At 41.6% G+C, this 18542-nt stretch overlaps 1 protein-coding gene across 1 annotated transcript; it reads left to right on the top strand.

Moving 5' to 3' along the window:
• The first annotated feature begins 1553 nt into the window (after positions 1–1553).
• Positions 1554–3861, top strand: LOC140122924 (serine/threonine-protein kinase SBK1-like). Its single transcript, XM_072144168.1, has 3 exons — positions 1554–1668; positions 2548–2750; positions 3088–3861. The coding sequence occupies exons 1-3, from the start codon at positions 1554–1556 to the stop codon at positions 3859–3861; spliced, it is 1092 nt and encodes a 363-aa protein (XP_072000269.1).
• The last annotated feature ends 14681 nt before the right edge of the window (positions 3862–18542 follow it).

The raw sequence follows: 18542 nt of genomic DNA, 5'->3' as shown, positions 1-18542 counted from the left end.
CTGTATACATGACTATACTATCCCAGAATAAATACCCAGACACAGACCCAACAACTACATGAAATGTGACCAAATGCCAAAATTGACCCTACATAAAATCGGTAAACTTCAGAAAAGAAAATTATATTTATTAACAATTTGTCAAACATAAAAAAAATGTTAAAAAAACCAACCATCCATAAATGGGACCGTGATCTGGCAACACAAATAACATCTATCTTATAACCCCAATGACTTCTATTATGCGCGGTCACGGTGCGGCAGGGAACACCGGCAGAGCAGAGCAACCAACTCTACACAGGATGTGTATATGTGACCTCAGAGTGATGGTCAGCAAAAAGAGAATAAACATGGCTAGAAATTATAGAGACCTCATAATCTCCCCCACAATATGATACATTCCATGATACAGGTCTGGAAGGATTTAATTGTTCTAAATGGAACACAAAACGGTCATTGTATAAAACTACTACTAGAATCTCAAATCTCAAATACATGTCCTAGATGTAAAACTATAGATACAAAATCTGCTGGAAGAGCAAAGATATGAAAGACTTTGGTCATTTTGCAGAAAATGATGCCAATCCCACAAACTCAGCAGCCATATTCCTTATCCAACACCTCAAACTACTGGAACATGACCCAGTATCTGGTATCATTCAGAACAAAGTCTAAACATGAAGGCTTGGGATCAACTTTTATGAACAGCAATATAAAGGACACACATGTATACTCTAACCCTCTTCCTCATCACAACTTATACCTCACATGATTATCTCACTGGTACAATATACCTCAGAATTGGCCAGGAGCAGATACTATGCAGAAGACGCCTACATCACCACAACTTCTCTATGTCCCATTTTTGTATAACATTTGTATTCCTATTTCCTCCTTAGTTCCCTCTATTGTTGTCCGTCCTGTACTAAATACTAGGGATTGATGGGATCCACCAGCAGTTACAACTGTTCTTTGTTATATATTAATAATAGCGACTTCATCACTCAATACTAGAAGTGAATTTATGTCCCAATAGTAAATGACAACATTCAGAATAATTCTATCTACTGGTAAGTGTCTACATAGAATTCACTCCGGATAAAATGGAGATGACATCTGATGGAAGGTGCATAATATTCTCTGGAGACAGTGAAACCAGCAAAACAAAGCCATAGACATTACATATAGAAAAGGTTTGTTGTGTTGTACAGAAGAACAATAATATGTTAATAGATCCAAATGTCACAAATAATCACATCAACGTCCAGGTGAAATCTGTATTTGCATATGATAAGAGGGTCATTTACACTCCATTACCTATGGAGGGGGAGGGACATCAACTATTAGTCATAGTTTCCCTATAAAAGACAGATGGACCTCTTGGATAGCAGTCAGTTTTTTGGAAACTGGATCCTCTTCTAGATCTTCTACAGAACTGACCCGGCAAGAGATTTATTCTCCTGTGACCCATAAAGACAAATCCAACTTCTTGGAGACCTTCTTGAATTTTTATTGTCCAGTCACTATCAGGATAAATTATCTACAAATCCACCATGGAATTCTGCAACTTTGAGGTGAAAAAGATTTCCGAAAAGAATTTCCAGTTCCTGGAGTATCTGGGACAAGGAACCTACGGCCAAGTGGTCAAGGCACGTGAGAGGGCAACAGGTAAATACCCAGTATGAAAGGTCTATAAAAGATTCAGTTTAGTGAATAATCTGTGTAATATTTTTAGAAGTTTGTTTTGTTTTTTTGCCTTTACAAATGGGTAACAATTTTGAAAGTTCTTTAGATGGTGGTTTTCATGTTATAGAATTCATTATTTTCTTTGCCACTGAGACTTATGACTTCCAATTTGAATTCCAAATTTTGACTGAAAGGTCATCTTTGGAATAACCGTTGTGCTTTGCATTACATGTTGTCTACTTTATGAAGAGTAATAATTCTTTATGAAAAGGATGAGCGCTTACGTAGCAGCTAGAATAACTACACAAGATTAGAACGAGCAGTATACAAAAAAAGAAACACGTCAAAGAAATTTGATGCCATTTGGGGAAAGCAGATGGATACTCCTGGGTTACCGTCAGGTGCACTACTGACAGATGCTTTACTGCATGTGTAGGGCTATCAAATGTACAGAAAGAATGCTACCATAGGGAACTTACTAGCATTGGATAAGAGTTGCACTTAGGAGTCCAGTCCTTAAATATCGGCAAAAGTCAATACCCTACTGCATACAGGTCAATTGTACACCTCGGTCTGGGCAGGGGAGGGGTGGGCATGGGAGGTTTCTATGCTTGTATGTTAGAAACGGTTATAATTTTTCTGTTGTATTACTGTTGCCTGTGCAATGTTATGTCTGTATTAGATTTGTGTAATGAAAAAAAAAAAGAAAATGATGAGCGCCTTGAAAAAAGGATCCCCACTCCACTCAATATCTAACAACTCTAATAGATTTCATGAAGCTAGAAGACCGCCCCTTCAATTTAAATATCATTTCCAAATATTATAGAATTTTATTGATAAAATATATTTTCTTCTTATCAGGTAAAATGGTTGCCCTCAAAATGATGGAAAAGAGCAAAACAAAGAGGACCTCCTTCCTAGAGGAGCTTTGTACCTGCATCTTCCTGTCCAGCTACCATGGGATCATCTTCACGCACTCCTCCATTGTGGACTGTGTGGACCACTATGTGCTGGCCCAGGATTTGGCTCCTGCAGGAACCCTCTGCGCTCTCATCCAGCCTGATGTAAGTATCTCAGGTGCAATTATGGAAAAAAAAAATGTTTTTGGAATTTAGAAAAATTTTTTTGTAGATGTTAAAATGAATTCAATGAAATGTGGTCATGAATGGTTTGGTTTCTTATTCCTAAAGAGGTTTTATATTATTAGATCCGTGATATATAACCTGTAGTCCTGCAGCTGATGCTGAGGTCATGAAATTTTAGGAGTAGTGGTTTTATAGCAACCAGAGTGCCACAGGCTGGAGACCACTGATGTGGACTTAAGCCAAGATTTGATAAATTTATAGTTACATATTTTATCATTTACATAATGCACACGTCTAATAATATCTTCTATTCTAGGTCGGGATTCCAGAGGTGATGGTGCGGCGCTGTGCACTACAGCTGTGCGGAGCTCTAGAGTTCATGCACAGCAAACAACTGGTGCACAGAGACCTTAAGCCTGACAATGTGTTATTAATGGACAAGGAATGTCACCAGGTCAAGCTGAGTGACTTTGGCTTGACCCAGAAGGTGGGAACTCCTGTTCCATTTATGTCCCCCATAATTCCCTACATGTCGCCGGAGCTTTGTAATTTAAGACCTACGGAAACCATAACTAACGATGTAAGCGTGGATATATTTGCCTTGGGTGTTTTGTTGTTTGTCGCATTTTCTGGAAAATTTCCGTGGAGAAAAGCGGTCGAGCAGGATCAACTTTTTAGGAAATTTGTTTGTTGGCAAAATGGTGTGGATCATGTTCCACCTCCGAAGCATTGGGAAAATTTCAACGGAGCAGCCCAGGAACTTTTTCATGTGCTGCTTTGCCAGGATCCCAAGGCCAGGAGTCTTCTCAGTGTCCCAACGTATGCCGAAATTCCATGGGGAGTAGAAGATATTCTGGAGCAACCTTTTCAATTATTATTTGCAGAAGATGGTATTCAGGAATATAATGGTGAGATCATCATCATAGAAGCAGAGGATGAATATATAATAGTGGAAAATCATGGGGACATAGAATGCATCATAGTTGATGAAGCCACCAATGAGTCCACCAGCAGCCCCAGCCAAACAACGGTGATGTTTCTTGTGGATGACACCAGTCTGGCTTTGGGATGTGAAGTTGAGGTCACGTAGACGCAAGTTGAGGACTGGTGACCAAAGCTCCCTAGAGGAAACTAAAAGGTAAGTAGTATTTCTCCATTACCCCGAGTAAGTGTTACCACTCCGAATGTGAGATGCATTGAGTAAGGAGGGAGGATGGAGGTTTATAATACTAAATGTGTAAATGTGGTCAATTATTGGAAATGAATAGAGAAATGGTAACGGTTTCTGGTCGTTGCACATTTTACTTCAGTGTTTTTTTTTAAGCTTTGAGGTTTTATTAGGTTGAAGAATAATTGATATTTTGGTTTATGCTCCTGTTTTTCAAAGGGACATTTGTTTTTCCAGAAGAATCCCAAGTTTTATATGCTGGAGAGAAATTGTAGTGTAATTGCTGATTATTTTATTGTATTATAGTGGGTAAGGATCAGGTGGGGCTGTGGAAGCGAGGATGTTGTGCTGGATTTTAGAGAACTTCATGAAAGTGGTTTTATCCTGTGTTTATACCAATATTTAATGTTCTGCTTTTATAGTGGGATTGGCGGAAACATAATTTGCTAATTATAAAACTGTTGGTTGTAAAGTGATGCAGAGAAGGCGGAGAAATGTAGGTGTGTAAAAGTGATGCGTTATACACAGTTTGGCCTCTTTCTCATGCTGCTTACCCCTCCCCTTTCCATAGTGAGGTTTGGCTCCCGGTCTTAATATCTGGATTGCTTTATCTGTTCCTGTGTTTACCAGATATAGAAATGAAAGTGTGTGCTACATTGTTTTCTGTGTTTTAAAGAGGTTTTATGAGATGCAATAAATTTATCTTATTTGTCTAAAACTAAGGCCCCTTGCACACTTGTGAGTGTAATGCGCTGATCTTACATCACACTCTCAGCGAGTGCTGCCTGGATCGCCCGGCCCAAACGCTGCAAAATGTAACTGACCTGACATGCTGAGTTCAGTTCCGGTTTGCAGCGTTCGGGCCGGGCGACCGAGGCCGCACTTGCTGCAAGTGTGATGCACTTAACTCGCAAGTGTGGAAGGGGCCCAATACTTTCTTCCCAGCCTTGTACCTGGATTTTAGTCTCCTGATGCTTTTATACCTGCTTGATTGACAAGTCATGACAGTCACATAGAGATGATTGTGCAGAAGAGTTGTAGTTGGATATAGAGTGGATAGGACTTTGAAAAAAACAAGTTCTCTTTTAAGTGGTGTTTTAAGTTTTTATGGTTTCTGACTTGACTCAGATGATTATTTAAGGATCTTGTCTTTTGATTTTCGTATTGAAAGAAACTAGACCAGAGACTAGACCGGATAGGGAAAAATGTCAAGAACTATAATATTTTACATTTCTAAAAATTATTTAAATTGTTATACAAAAAAAAGAAGAATATAAAGCAAGAAATACTTATAGAATACAGAATATGTTATATAGATATATATATATCCAACAGCTTGAAACTTCCCAATCTTCCCAACAAGTCTATATTTCATTCCAATTCATATAAGAATTACTTAAAATTTTTATAACAAGGTAAGAACAGAGTCATAAAAGTTATAACAATGTATAACTGCTTCATTTTTTTTTTTTACTTCTTTTCATTTTTACCTTTTCTCTTTCCTTTTTTTCCCATCGCTCATCTTTTCCTTCCTACTTTCAGGTTTCTCACTTTTTCCTCTCCCACCACCTTCCTCCTATTTTTTTTTTTTTAAATTAATCATTTTTTTAAATTACTTTTGATCTTAATTTGAGATGTTTTTGCAAACTTTGTTGGGTGAGAAACGCTCAACTATAGAGTGGGGTAAATTACTTTCTTGGTTACTAATATCTTTTGATGTATATTTTTATTCATATTGTAATTGATTGATAGGCAGAGATTTTTTTTTTTTTATATATTTCAGGGAATTTAATCTTTCCAATACTGATCACTTTCCTTTTAACTCATAGGTCTTAAAGTAATAACTTCCTTGTAAAGTATTTTTTTCTGTATTTATCATTTCTCAGCCCAAAGAATTTTGTGAATTTCCTCTCTACTCCCCGTGTCCTGCACATACATCTCCATACACTGATCTTATCTCCAGTCATAATCACTTTTCTTACTTTTCTTAATTATTTTGGTTCTAGAGCCACATGAAGGAGTATATTTATTCTTTTCATCCTATATACATGCCCTCTATTTTAACCTCTTAGTGCTATGCGCCGGATAATAGTGCTCCACGCCGTTTTAGTGCGTCCTAGAGTCAATGCCGGTTCAGCTCTTCATTGGAGATGAACCAGCATTGGTAAACCTGGGGTGTCAGCGGTAAACTACTGCCGACATCCCCTTGTGCCACTCCCATCACAGATGTTACGCCTTTAAATGCCTGGAGTGGGATTTCCTGCTCAATTTCGCCCTCAAAGCATTTTAGGGGGCTTCGATTGGCGCTATGGCTACTCTGGTCTGAGCCAAGATACCAGGGCTGTCCATAGTAAAATGACTGTAAGGTCCGGTCTGTGACCTGTGCATCAGCCTAGGCTGACAGGTCTAATACCCTGCAATGGTTATTATAACGAACGAGAAATCGAACGATAAGTTGTTCATGTCCCATCAATAAATTAATATAAAAACCCCCAAAGTCTTGTTGCAACTTCATATAAAATATAAAAAAAGTTAAAAGCCCCATATATAAAAAAAGGTATAGACATATCTATAATAACTAGTACAATAAAACCAAGTCCCTATTAAAAAATGAAAAGAAAACATAAGACACATTAAAAATTATGATTTTCCTTAGCTTGTTCCATATAAAATGCAATAATCAAATAAATAACAAAATTGTAAAGCACAAAATGACCTGCAAAAAACAAGCTCTGAACCTGCTATATAGTGTTAAAAGAGTTCTACCACTTAAAAAATGGTGATGACAAGATTCTTCTTCCTCCCACAGTAGGTTTTATTCTAAAAGATTAGTAAAGTAAGCAAAAATATAGAAATTTTGGTATTTGTGCTGACCTGTAGTGAACACCAAAAATAAAGTCATGTTTTTTCTACAAATAAGTTATTCAATTTACAGCACAGTAGCACTTAGCCCCCACTCCAACAAGGTAGCGCTGAAAATTGCATCTCATTCTGCAAAAAACAAGACCTTAAATCTCAAAAGTGCGTCCATGAACCAAATGTGGGGGGGTCTCCGTATTTGGGAGAAATTGCATAACAAATTATAAGATGGGTTTTCTCTTTCTCTTTTGTTAATGTGTAAATTTTAGGGCTAAATGAACTTATTACTGACAGAAATCGGACCTTTCTAAAATTTCCATCCATTTTCTATTAATTACTATGAAGATCTCAAAAGGGTTAATCTTCCTAAAAGCGGTTTCTGATAGCTTGAGGGGTGGAGAATTTAAAATCTAGTGATATATAGGGGGGGGTTTCTAATATTACATATTTTACACCTCATTAAAAACAATGATCCCTCAAAAAGTCTATTCTAAAATTTTCTTGAAAAAACAGAAAATTGAAGTCCAATTACTTTTTTTTTAAGTCATGTGACATCAAAATAAAATATCCAGACTTTGTAAAAATGATGGAGAACATAAAGGAGACGTATGAGAAATGTTATATTATAATTAATTTAGGTGTTAGTTTTGGTGGTTAGTGTAGGGTCTCGCAAGAGATGGGGCCCCTTGACGTGGGTTGTGAGCTTAAAACTTCATTGACCCATTTTTGATTTGTGGATTTTGTGCCACAATATTAAAAATAAGTCAAAGGAGTTAACCAAGACCTCATCATTTGGTGAAAATTTTTATTAGGTTTCAAAAATGTGTGTATCGTGTTTTGTTGGGTGTGGGGGGGGAGGGGGGATGAGGGATAATTTCAATTTTTGCTTACAATCATCTATTTCCAAAATCTAACTGTCAGCATTGCAGAATCTTTTGCTCCGTCCGTAATAGGCGTCTGCTGAGGAGTCACATGACGCTTTTATCCGGTACCGCGTGCGTCCGTGATTCTCACTGCGGACGCTATATTATAATTCTGCTATCTTACTTATGGTAAACATAAAATTATTATTTATGGCACATTAGGGGGACTTATTACAATAACTTGGGACTTACAAAGTGGCCAACCCCTTTAACCCCTTATCACCAATGCTTGTTTTCAGGTTATTGACCAGACTCGATTTTTGAAAGTCGGCGCAATTGCGCCAAAATCCGATCGTGTGTGCCAAAACCCCCTGTGAAATGCAGCGCTAATCGGAAATAGTCGAGAGACCCGACGGAAATGCGGTGTGCAGACTCTTAGTAATTGTGCCCCATTGTACTTCACATTAGTTATAAAATTGAAGTAATAAGTTTTGTGTTTCATTTAGAAAAAATGGAAATATGGCAAAAAATTCGGATTTTTTTTTTATTTTCACAGTTTGAAATGTTTTCAAGTTACTTATCAAAGGTATTGGGTAGTTCAACTAACATTTTTGGAATGTCTGCTTTATGTTGGGATGATATTTTATGCATCCTATTATTTTTCATGAAAGCTGAGTTTTCCCCCAAAATGTGAGTTTTGGCAATTTTTCAAGTGACTGAGAGACATAAATATTAGTAAAACCCCATAAATTACCCCACTTTAGAAACTACACAGCTCTACGTATGTAAAAAAACAAACTACTATTAAGTCTATTAACCCTTGAAGAGTTTCACATGGATTAAAACCAAATGGAGGTGTGATTTGGAAGCCTTTGCATTTTTGGGGGGAAAATACATTAATTTAGACCAAAAATGATACTTTCATAATGAATTACATAATGAAATGCTCTGTAGAGTTTGATGCCCAATTTCTCCCGAGTACCGATACCCCATATGTGGTGGTAACTGCTGTACGGGCGCACGGCCGGGCATAGGATGGAAGCAGCGCCATTCACAGCAGATTTGTATTGTCACATTGTACGAGCTATAAAATATCGGGGGAGCAGCGCTGCACATCGGGACCACTGGAGGGTGAGTATATATTTTGTGCTGAAAAACTCGGCTTATACACGATTATATACGGTACTTTTTTATATTTTATATGTAACTGGGATGATTGAAGGACATAATTATTCTAAAATGATTTTTTTTTAATGACATTTTTAAAATTTTCCCACACTTTGGCTTGAACAAGTGTTTGTCTGATCGCTTGTTCAGACATAACAATCATAGACCACACCTAAGCTTAACGGTGACATTTCAGGATTGGAGTCCTCTCCATTTCTGACCATTGTACCACAGTGTCATCTGTTACTTATAACTGATCCTCTATCTATCTGGTTTTTCATAGTATCCATGGACCACGTTTTTGTAGTCTATATTCTATTTTTAAAAGGCAGAAATGTGCACTTGGGCCCTATTAGTGCCATTTTTGCCTCTTCTTTTTTTTTTAGCCCAGCCCGAGGTCTTAAAGAGTGTGTATATTTCTATGTATAGTATATTATTTTAGTTTTTAACTGTTATACTTCAAGTAATGTTTCCATACTTGTGGTTACTTGGAATGTCCGCTCTTATTTTGTTTTACCCTAAAAAGTTCATGTTCATGCTCAATTTTGATGAACATGAACTTTTTAGGGTAAAACAAAATAAGAGCGGACATTCCAAGTAACCACACGTATGGAAACATTACATTACAAAATAACGGAGTCGCATTACATGTACGGAGTCTATATACAGATCTTTGCCAAACAAGACCAAGAATTCAGCCCTGAGGAAGAGAGCCGTAGCTCTCGACAATGCGTCGGTGGAATTCCAAGTTTGTCCCACTCGACTATCCGTACTGAAGGTGACGTCACCAGTACCTCAGTTCAAACAGATCTAGTGGAGCTGCCGGCCAGGGCTCCATACACTGATCTGTCATCGCATGGACTTACAAGAAGCAGGAGTGCTTAGCAGCGAAAAACGACCATCTATATCGTTATCTGCAATGGTCCATACACAAGGGGCTGCCGCAAAAGGAGCACAATAAGAAGCACGCTTGGACATCACTCCAACATTTGGAAAGTGCTGCCGAATAGAGGTTAGTCCACTATATGAACCATACATTCAGACTGCGACACAGTAGGCTCTCTGCACCTAAGATTTGTATGCTATATATACAACCTTGTCAGCGCAGGTACTTAGTAAAAAAATTCTTTAAATATCCACATCAAATTTCCAAAAAGTTTGATTTGCCTTTTTTTAGTCACTGGAGATTAAGGCTCATGACGCCGCATTGTCCCGCCTCCAAACTCTCTCCAATACACCTCTTTCCAATTTTGGATATTTCCCCTGTCAAAAAAAAGCTTGCATACATACTTGGATTAAATTGGCCACAGCAGCCATCTTATTAACAATACACAGTTATATGAAAATTAACAGTAAATTCCTCCCTATTCTAAGAGGAATTGAGGTCCAAAATCAACTACCTGCCACTCTGCACCCCTACCCTCTCTCTTTACCCCAAACCGCCACCTCTGGTTCAAGGGCAACACTGAGAGCAGCAATGGCCAACTCTACTCCTTTTCCGACTCCCTGGGACACCACCCAGGGGAGCCCAAACCGCCATACCCAAGCCCCCCAAATTAAAAAGGTAAGCCCTATCCATCAGGTATCTTTGTACCCCCACTCCACCAACTCCAAGGACCTTGCTTTTCCCTCACTGCTCCCCAGCTGTCATGACATAACGTACCCCTCCGACCCTTTCTCTCCCTACTATTAGGGCGAGTTGGTGGGACTCCTTTGCCCGTTGCCTTAAAATGGCTGACTGGTCTTCTCTCCTCCTTACGGCTATCCCATACCTCCCCTCGACAACTACCGCTCTACTCCCCCTGACTACCAATCCCTCCCACCAGGCTGCGTCATGGTGGCCTCCCCTCATCTTCAGCGTTTTGGCCTCTCCTTAATCTGCAGCGTCAGTTCTCTGGAAGATCTAGAAAAGGATTCAATGCCACAAAACTGACTCGTCAGACTCGTTCATGGGCAATAGACCTGATGCAACTCACATCAAACTTGCGCTACGACACCAGTTCAGTGCCAGTTCAGGCCCAGTCTGTGAGTGTTCGGGCTGGACATTCAGGCGGTCATGCGATGTGAGTTTGATGCGAGTTGGTTGCTCGTGGGTGATAGGCCTTAGCAAATCTGCACACATTGCAGAATCTCATACACACATGTATCATGTGGGGAACATACCGTACTAGTTCTCCAATCTCCAGTAGAGCCATTGGTTCTGCAGCGATTACTTTCTAAGAGTATTGACAAAAATGTGCCATATATACTGGAGTATAGCAAGCGGCTGACATCCTAGTGTGTGCGCGGTTACCAGATTCTTACCGCATAGTAAACACGCAATAAAGCAGGTGTTTTTGAAATGCATTTTAAAACGTTTTCAAAATGCACAGTGTGAATGAACCCTTATTGATGGAAATGGCAAACGGACACAAATGTGACATTTTGGTCAAAACCCGACCTGACAAGTAACTAGCGCTTTTTCTAGTAGAGTGGGTGTTCCCGCCATTACCATTTACCTCTAAGGTCTGCTCAGCAGCAATCTCTATTATCTCCTTAATAACCTGCAAACTGTGTCTGATGAAGGTCACATTCACATCTATTTGCTATTCTCATGAATAAAAGAACTAAACTTTTGGAATCGGCATCAGTGTGACTGGATTAAACATTGGGGCTTATTTACTAAGGTTCACGGACTGTTTGCCATTGTCAGGATCTGCACAGTTTTGACAAGTATTTAACAGGGGTTTGCGCTGGGATTGTGTTGCATGAGATAGGATTGTGGCGCGGCTGCGCTGGCTTTCATGCGACAGAAATTGGGGGGGGAGATCCGACTGATTCGGACTGAGCGCGGGATTTAAGATTCAAATTTTATCGCAAGACAATGCACTCACATACACCGGGAAGAAGAAGGTGAACTCCGGCGGACCTGAGCGGGGGAAGTGACACATGCAGGATATCGGGAGCACGATCTTAATGAATCGCGGCAGAGGGCATTATACACGGACTATGCACTTTCTGTGATCTTCAGCGGACGGGTAAGTAAATTGGGGTCATTTACTGAGGGCCCGATTCGCGTTTTCCTGACGTGTTACCCGAATATTTCCAATTTGCGCCGATTTTCCCTGAATTGCCCCGGGATTTTGGCGCACGCGATCGGATTTTGGCGCATCGGCGCTGGCATGCACGCAACGGAAATCGGAGGCCGTGGCCGAATGAAAACCTGACGGATTCGGAAAAACCGCTGCATTTAAAAAACAAAAAGTGTAGCGGAGCTTGCACTTAACTTCAATCAGCCCGAGCCGGTGAACTCCAGTGCATTCCGATGCTCTTCAGCGCAGCAGCGCCACTTGGTGGACGTCGGAGGAACTGCCTTAGTGAATCCTGGCCGGACCCGAATCCACTGCAGAGAACGTGCCGCTGGATCGCGAATGGGCCGGCAAAGTAAATCTGCCCCAATGTGTCCCATTGTGTCTGCAGTTCGCACACGTGCTCATTTGGTTCTATAGTCACATGCACACGGCTGTGAATTTCATGAGCCGATTGGTGTAATGATAGAGCAGGTCATTGGTTATTAGAAAACACCTAGCCGAATGTGTGACCGCACCCTTAGGCTTCACAAAGCCGTCATCAATTCACATTTGATTTTTTTTTTATTTAAGCAAGTTCATACGTCCTTCTGATATGTATGGGGCCTCCAGCCTCTCCTCCAAGGGTCTGGTCATGGCTTATTGTTTTCTCCACACATTCACAGATAGAGGAAGAATAATCTCCATATCTGGTAAAAGTCCTCCATCTGTAGGAATAACCATGCTTGGCTTTTCCTTAAACTTCTAACCTGGTGGACCTGGTGTTGAGGCCAATGGCCTGTCGCTAGCACCTCCCAACCTCAGGCTGTAAATAAAAAATTGTGCACCATTTTTTTGTCGCCCTTTCTCTTTCTTTTTTTTTTTGTATAATAAACCACGCCCCTTGTCAGGCCCCTTCTCGCGCCCTCCTACCTAGATGAATGGCTTTTACGCTGTATATTCTCACCATGTACAATGCCCCATTCTCCCTCTGCTTCTATTGTAATCGCTTTCTCTTATTATGAACCCCCTCTCTGCTCCCCCTCCTCTCTCATTGCCCCCCCCCTTCTCTGCCCCCTTCCTTATTCTGCCCCTTATCTGTTTGCCCTCGTATTGTGCTCCTTTCGCTTATACACAGATAACAGTGGAGATTACTGCATAATAAGTGACCATGTACATGTTCTGAGAGGTGCAGATGGAAGGTCTTCCCTGGGTCCTTGAGCCATAGGGGGTAATTTCCATACATAGAGCCCAAGTCTATATACAAAACATTGGAATTGGAGGCTTGGCACAGAATGTACATTGTGGCCCCACAGCTTTAGGTTACACCCATGTCTCCAGTCTAGACCTTTCATGCAACTCGTCAAATAGAGACCCCATCCTGCTCCTAGGGTCTCCGAGAGGATGTCCTCAGTATGGTCTAACTTGTGCCCATTACCATGACATTAACACATTAATTCCTGCTGTTTGTGGAGACTCCTTGTTGATAGTTAACAGGTGACCCAACCTTACTATCTTAATGAGTATATATGTATGACAGATAACACTGACCCATCATTACATCACTACTGACAATAGATGATGTCACAGCTTATCTCCTCCTCCTCCCTGTACAATGACCTCTATATAGATAACACTGACCCATCATTGCATCACTACTGACAAAAGATGATGTCACAGCTTATCTCCTCCCCCTCCCAGTACAATGTCCTCTATATAGATAACACTGACCCATCATTACATCACTACTGACAATAGACGATGTAACAGCTTATCTCCTCCTCCTCCCTGTACAATGACCTCTATATAGATAACACTGACCCATCATTACATCACTACTGACAATAGATGATGTCACAGCTTATCTCCTTCCCCTCCCTGTACTATGACCTCTATATAGATAACACTGACCCATCATTACATCACTACTGACAATAGATGGTGTCACAGCTTATCTCCTCCCCCTCCCTGTACAATGACCTCTATATAGATAACACTGACCCATCATTACATCACTACTGACAGATGATGTCACAGCTTATCTCCTCCCCCTCCCAGTACAATGTCCTCTATATAGATAACACTGACCCATCATTACATCACTACTGACAATAGACGATGTAACAGCTTATCTCCTCCCCCTCCCTGTACAGTGACCTCTATATAGATAACACTGACCCATCATTACATCACTACTGACAATAGATGTCACAGCTTATCTCCTCCTCCTCCCTGTACAATGACCTCTATATAGATAACGCTGACCCATCATCACATCACTACTGACAATAGATGATGTCACAGCTTATCTCCTCCCCCTCCCTGTACAATGACCTCTATATAGATAACACTGACCCATCATTACATCACTACTGACAGATGATGTCACAGCTTATCTCCTCCCCCTCCCAGTACAATGTCCTCTATATAGATAACACTAACCCATCATTACATCACTATTGACAATAAATGGTGTCATAGCTTATCTCCTCCCCCTCCCGGTACAATGACCTCTATATAGATAACACTGACCCATCATTACATCACTACTGACAATAGACGATGTCACAGCTTATCTCCTCCTCCTCTCTGTACAATGACCTCTATATAGATAACACTGACCCATCATTACATCACTACTGACAATAGATGTCACAGCTTATCTCCTCCTCCTTCCTGTACAATGACCTCTATATAGATAACACTGACCCATCATTACATCACTACTGACAATAGATGATGTCACAGCTTATCTCCTCCTCCTCCCTGTACAATGACCTCTATATAGATAGCACTGACCCATCATTACATCACTACTGACAATAGATGATGTCACAGCTTATCTCCTTTCCCTCCCTGTACTATGACCTCTATATAGATAACACTGACCCATCATTACATCACTACTGACAATAGATGGTGTCACAGTTTATCTCCTCCCCCTCCCTGTACAGTGACCTCTATATAGATAACACTGACCCATCATTACATCACTACTGACAATAGACGATGTCACAGCTTATCTCCTCCTCCTCTCTGTACAATGACCTCTATATAGATAACACTGACCCATCATTACATCACTACTGACAATAGATGTCACAGCTTATCTCCTCCTCCTCCCTGTACAATGACCTCTATATAGATAACACTGACCCATCATTACATCACTACTGACAATAGATGATGTCACAGCTTATCTCCTCCTCCTCCCTGTACAATGACCTCTATATGGATAGCACTGACCCATCATTACATCACTACTGACAATAGATGATGTCACAGCTTATCTCCTCCCCCTCCCAGTACAATGTCCTCTATATAGATAACACTGACCCATCATTACATCACTACTGACAATAGATGGTGTCACAGCTTATCTCCTCCCCCTCCAGGTACAATGACCTCTATAAATATAACACTGACCCATCATTACATCACTACTGACAATAGATGATGTCACAGCTTATCTCCTCCCCCTCCCAGTACAATGTCCTCTATATAGATAACACTGACCCATCATTACATCACTACTGACAATAGATGTCACAGCTTATCTCCTTCCCCTCCCTGTACTATGACCTCTATATAGATAACACTGACCCATCATTACATCACTACTGACAATAGATGATGTCACGGCTTATCTCCACCTCCCTGTACAATGACCTCTATATAGCTAACAATGACCCATCATTACATCACTACTGACAATAGATGATGTCACAGCTTATATCCTCCTCCTCCCTGTACAATGACCTCTATATAGATAACACTGACCCATCATTACATCACTACTGACAATAGATGATGATTAGAGATGAGCGAACACTAAAATGCTTGGGTACTCGTTATTCGAGACGAACTTTTCCCGATGCTCGAGGGCTCGTCTCGAATAACGAACCCCATTGAAGTCAATGGGAGACTCGAGCATTTTTCAAGGGGACCAAGGCTCTGCACAGGGAAGCTTGGCCAAACACCTGGGAACCTCAGAAAAGGATGGAAACACCACGGAAATGGACAGGAAACAGCAGGGGCAGCATGCATGGATGCCTCTGAGGCTGCATAATCGCACCATTATGCCAAAATTATGGGCAACAGCATGGCCATGACAGAGTGACAGAATGAAGCTAGATAGCATCTAAAACATCCAATAATTGACCCTGACACTATAGGGGACGGCATGCAGAGGCAGCGGCAGCAGGCTAGAGAGTGTCATGGCGACATACCCTAAATGGACTCAGGCTTCAAACCAATGGGTGGCAGAGAGGAACCAAAGGAGGTGAGCAAGAAGCGCTCAAATAATATCGGTACATGATAAAAGTTTGCCAGTATATTTTGTGGATTACACAGCAGGGTGGCGACAAAGTTAACATGGAAGCCATGAAAACAACCCAAAATTCTGCCTGACACAGCTCGTTTGATAAGGGGACCATGTATGGAGGCAGTGAACTAGTAGTAGATTAAAGGTGCTGCAGTTAAAACTATGTTAGTTGGATCTTGGCATGGAGCTGGCGCTCCGCTGCCAGGCGAGCTTTCGCCAATCCAAGCCCCTGTCTATAGGCTACTCCCCAAACAGCACTTCTAAGAACCTTTTGTATAAGATCAAGTGTAGTAGCGTTCTTATAAGTTTAGGATATGCCGGGTGAGGGGAATGTAAACAGATGCGCAAGAAGCGCTGAAATAATATCCCTAAATGGTAAAAGTTTGCAAGTATATTTTGGGGATTACACAGCAGGGTGGCGACAAAGTTAACAACTTTGATGTGGAATGCCCTGTAATAGCTCTTGGGCGGTGTGCCTTTTATCGCCTAGGCTCAGCAGTTTCAGCACCGCCTGCTGTCGCTTAGCGACGGCACTGCTGCTGTGCCTAGAGCTACCGACTGATGGCGCCATGCCCACGGATGGTAATTCGGAGGAGGAGGAGGTGGAGGAGGGGTGGGAGGAGGTATAGTAGGCCTTTGAGACCTGGACCGAGGTAGGCCCCGCAATTCTCTGCGTCGGCAGTATATGACCAGCCCCAGGGTCAGACTCGGTCCCAGCCTGCACCAAGTTAAGTGTAGTAGCGTTCTTATAAGTTTGGGATATGGCGGGTGAGGGGAATGTAAACAGATGCGCAAGAAGCGCATGATGCGCATGGAGCTGGCGTTCCGCTGCCAGGCGAGCTTTCGCCAATCCAAGCCCCTGTCTCTAGGCTACTCCCCAAACAGCACTTCTAAGAACCTTTTGTATAAGATCAAGTGTAGTAGCGTTCTTATAAGTTTAGGATATGCCGGGTGAGGGGAATGTAAACAGATGCGCAAGAAGCGCTGAAATAATATCCCTAAATGGTAAAAGTTTGCCAGTATATTTTGTGGATAACACAGCAGGGTGGCGACAAAGTTAACAACTTTGATGTGGAATCCATGAAAACAACCCAAATTTCTGCCTGACACACCTCGTTTGATAAAGGGACGATGTATGGAGGCAGCTATATGGACGACTTTTGGAGGTAGCAATGGAGACAACGTGTGGAGGCTGCTATGGAGACAATTTAATTTGGATAGTGCCTGTATGTGGCAGTCCCAAACATTTTTCAAACCAGAGGAGCAGGTAGGTGGCCCTCCAGTAAAATGGGATAGATTGAGTGCCTGTATGTGGCAGTCCCAAAAATGTTTCAAACCAGAGGAGCAGGTAGGTGGCCCTCCAGTAAAATGGAATAGATTGAGTGCCTGTATGTGGCAGTCCCAAAAATTGTTCAAACCAGAGGAGCAGGTAGGTGGCCCTGCAGTAAAATGGAATAGATTGAGTGCCTGTATGTGGCAGTCCCAAAAATTGTTCAAACCAGAGGAGCAGGTAGGTGGCCCTGCAGTAAAATGGAATAGATTGAGTGCCTGTATGTGGCAGTCCCAAAAATGTTTCAAACCAGAGGAGCAGGTAGGTGGCCCTCCAGTAAAATGGAATAGATTGAGTGCCTGTATGTGGCAGTCCCAAAAATTGTTCAAACCAGAGGAGCAGGTAGGTGGCCCTGCAGTAAAATGGAATAGATTGAGTGCCTGTATGTGGCAGTCCCAAAAATTTTTTAAAACAGAGGACCGGGTAGGTGGCCCTCCAGAAAAATGGAATAGATTGAGTGCCTGTATGTGGCACTCACAAAAATTGTTTCAAACAGAGGACCGGGTAGGTGGCCCTCCAGAAAAATTAAATGCATGAAGTACTATAGCAAGAGCCAGTGGGCCCTGTCAAAAAATAGCCAGTTTCCTCTGCTTTACTGTACAAAGAGGAGGAGAAGGAGGAAAATGAGGAGGAGGAGGAGGAGTGGATCAATTATTCAGGTTGAGCTTCCTTCACCTGGTGGAGATTGGAAATTCTGAGAAATCCAGCCTTTATTCATTTTAATAAGCGTCAGCCTGTCAGCGCTGTCAGTCGACAGGCGTGTACGCTTATCGGTGATGATGCCACCAGCTGCACTGAAAACCCGCTCGGACAAGACGCTAGCGGCAGGGCAGGCAAGAACCTCCAAGGCGTACAGCGCCAGTTCGTGCCACATGTCCAGCTTTGAAACCCAGTAGTTGTAGGGAGCTGTGTGATCATTTAGGACGATGGTATGGTCAGCTACGTACTCCCTCACCATCTTTCTGTAAAGATCAGCCCTACTCTGCCGAGACTGGGGACAGGTGACAGTGTCT

This window comes from Engystomops pustulosus, chromosome 3 (assembly GCF_040894005.1).
Source record: "Engystomops pustulosus chromosome 3, aEngPut4.maternal, whole genome shotgun sequence".
NCBI classification, from domain to species: Eukaryota; Metazoa; Chordata; class Amphibia; order Anura; family Leptodactylidae; genus Engystomops; species Engystomops pustulosus.
Note: the sequence above shows the minus strand (reverse complement) of the source record. Positions and strands in the feature narration are given on the sequence as shown.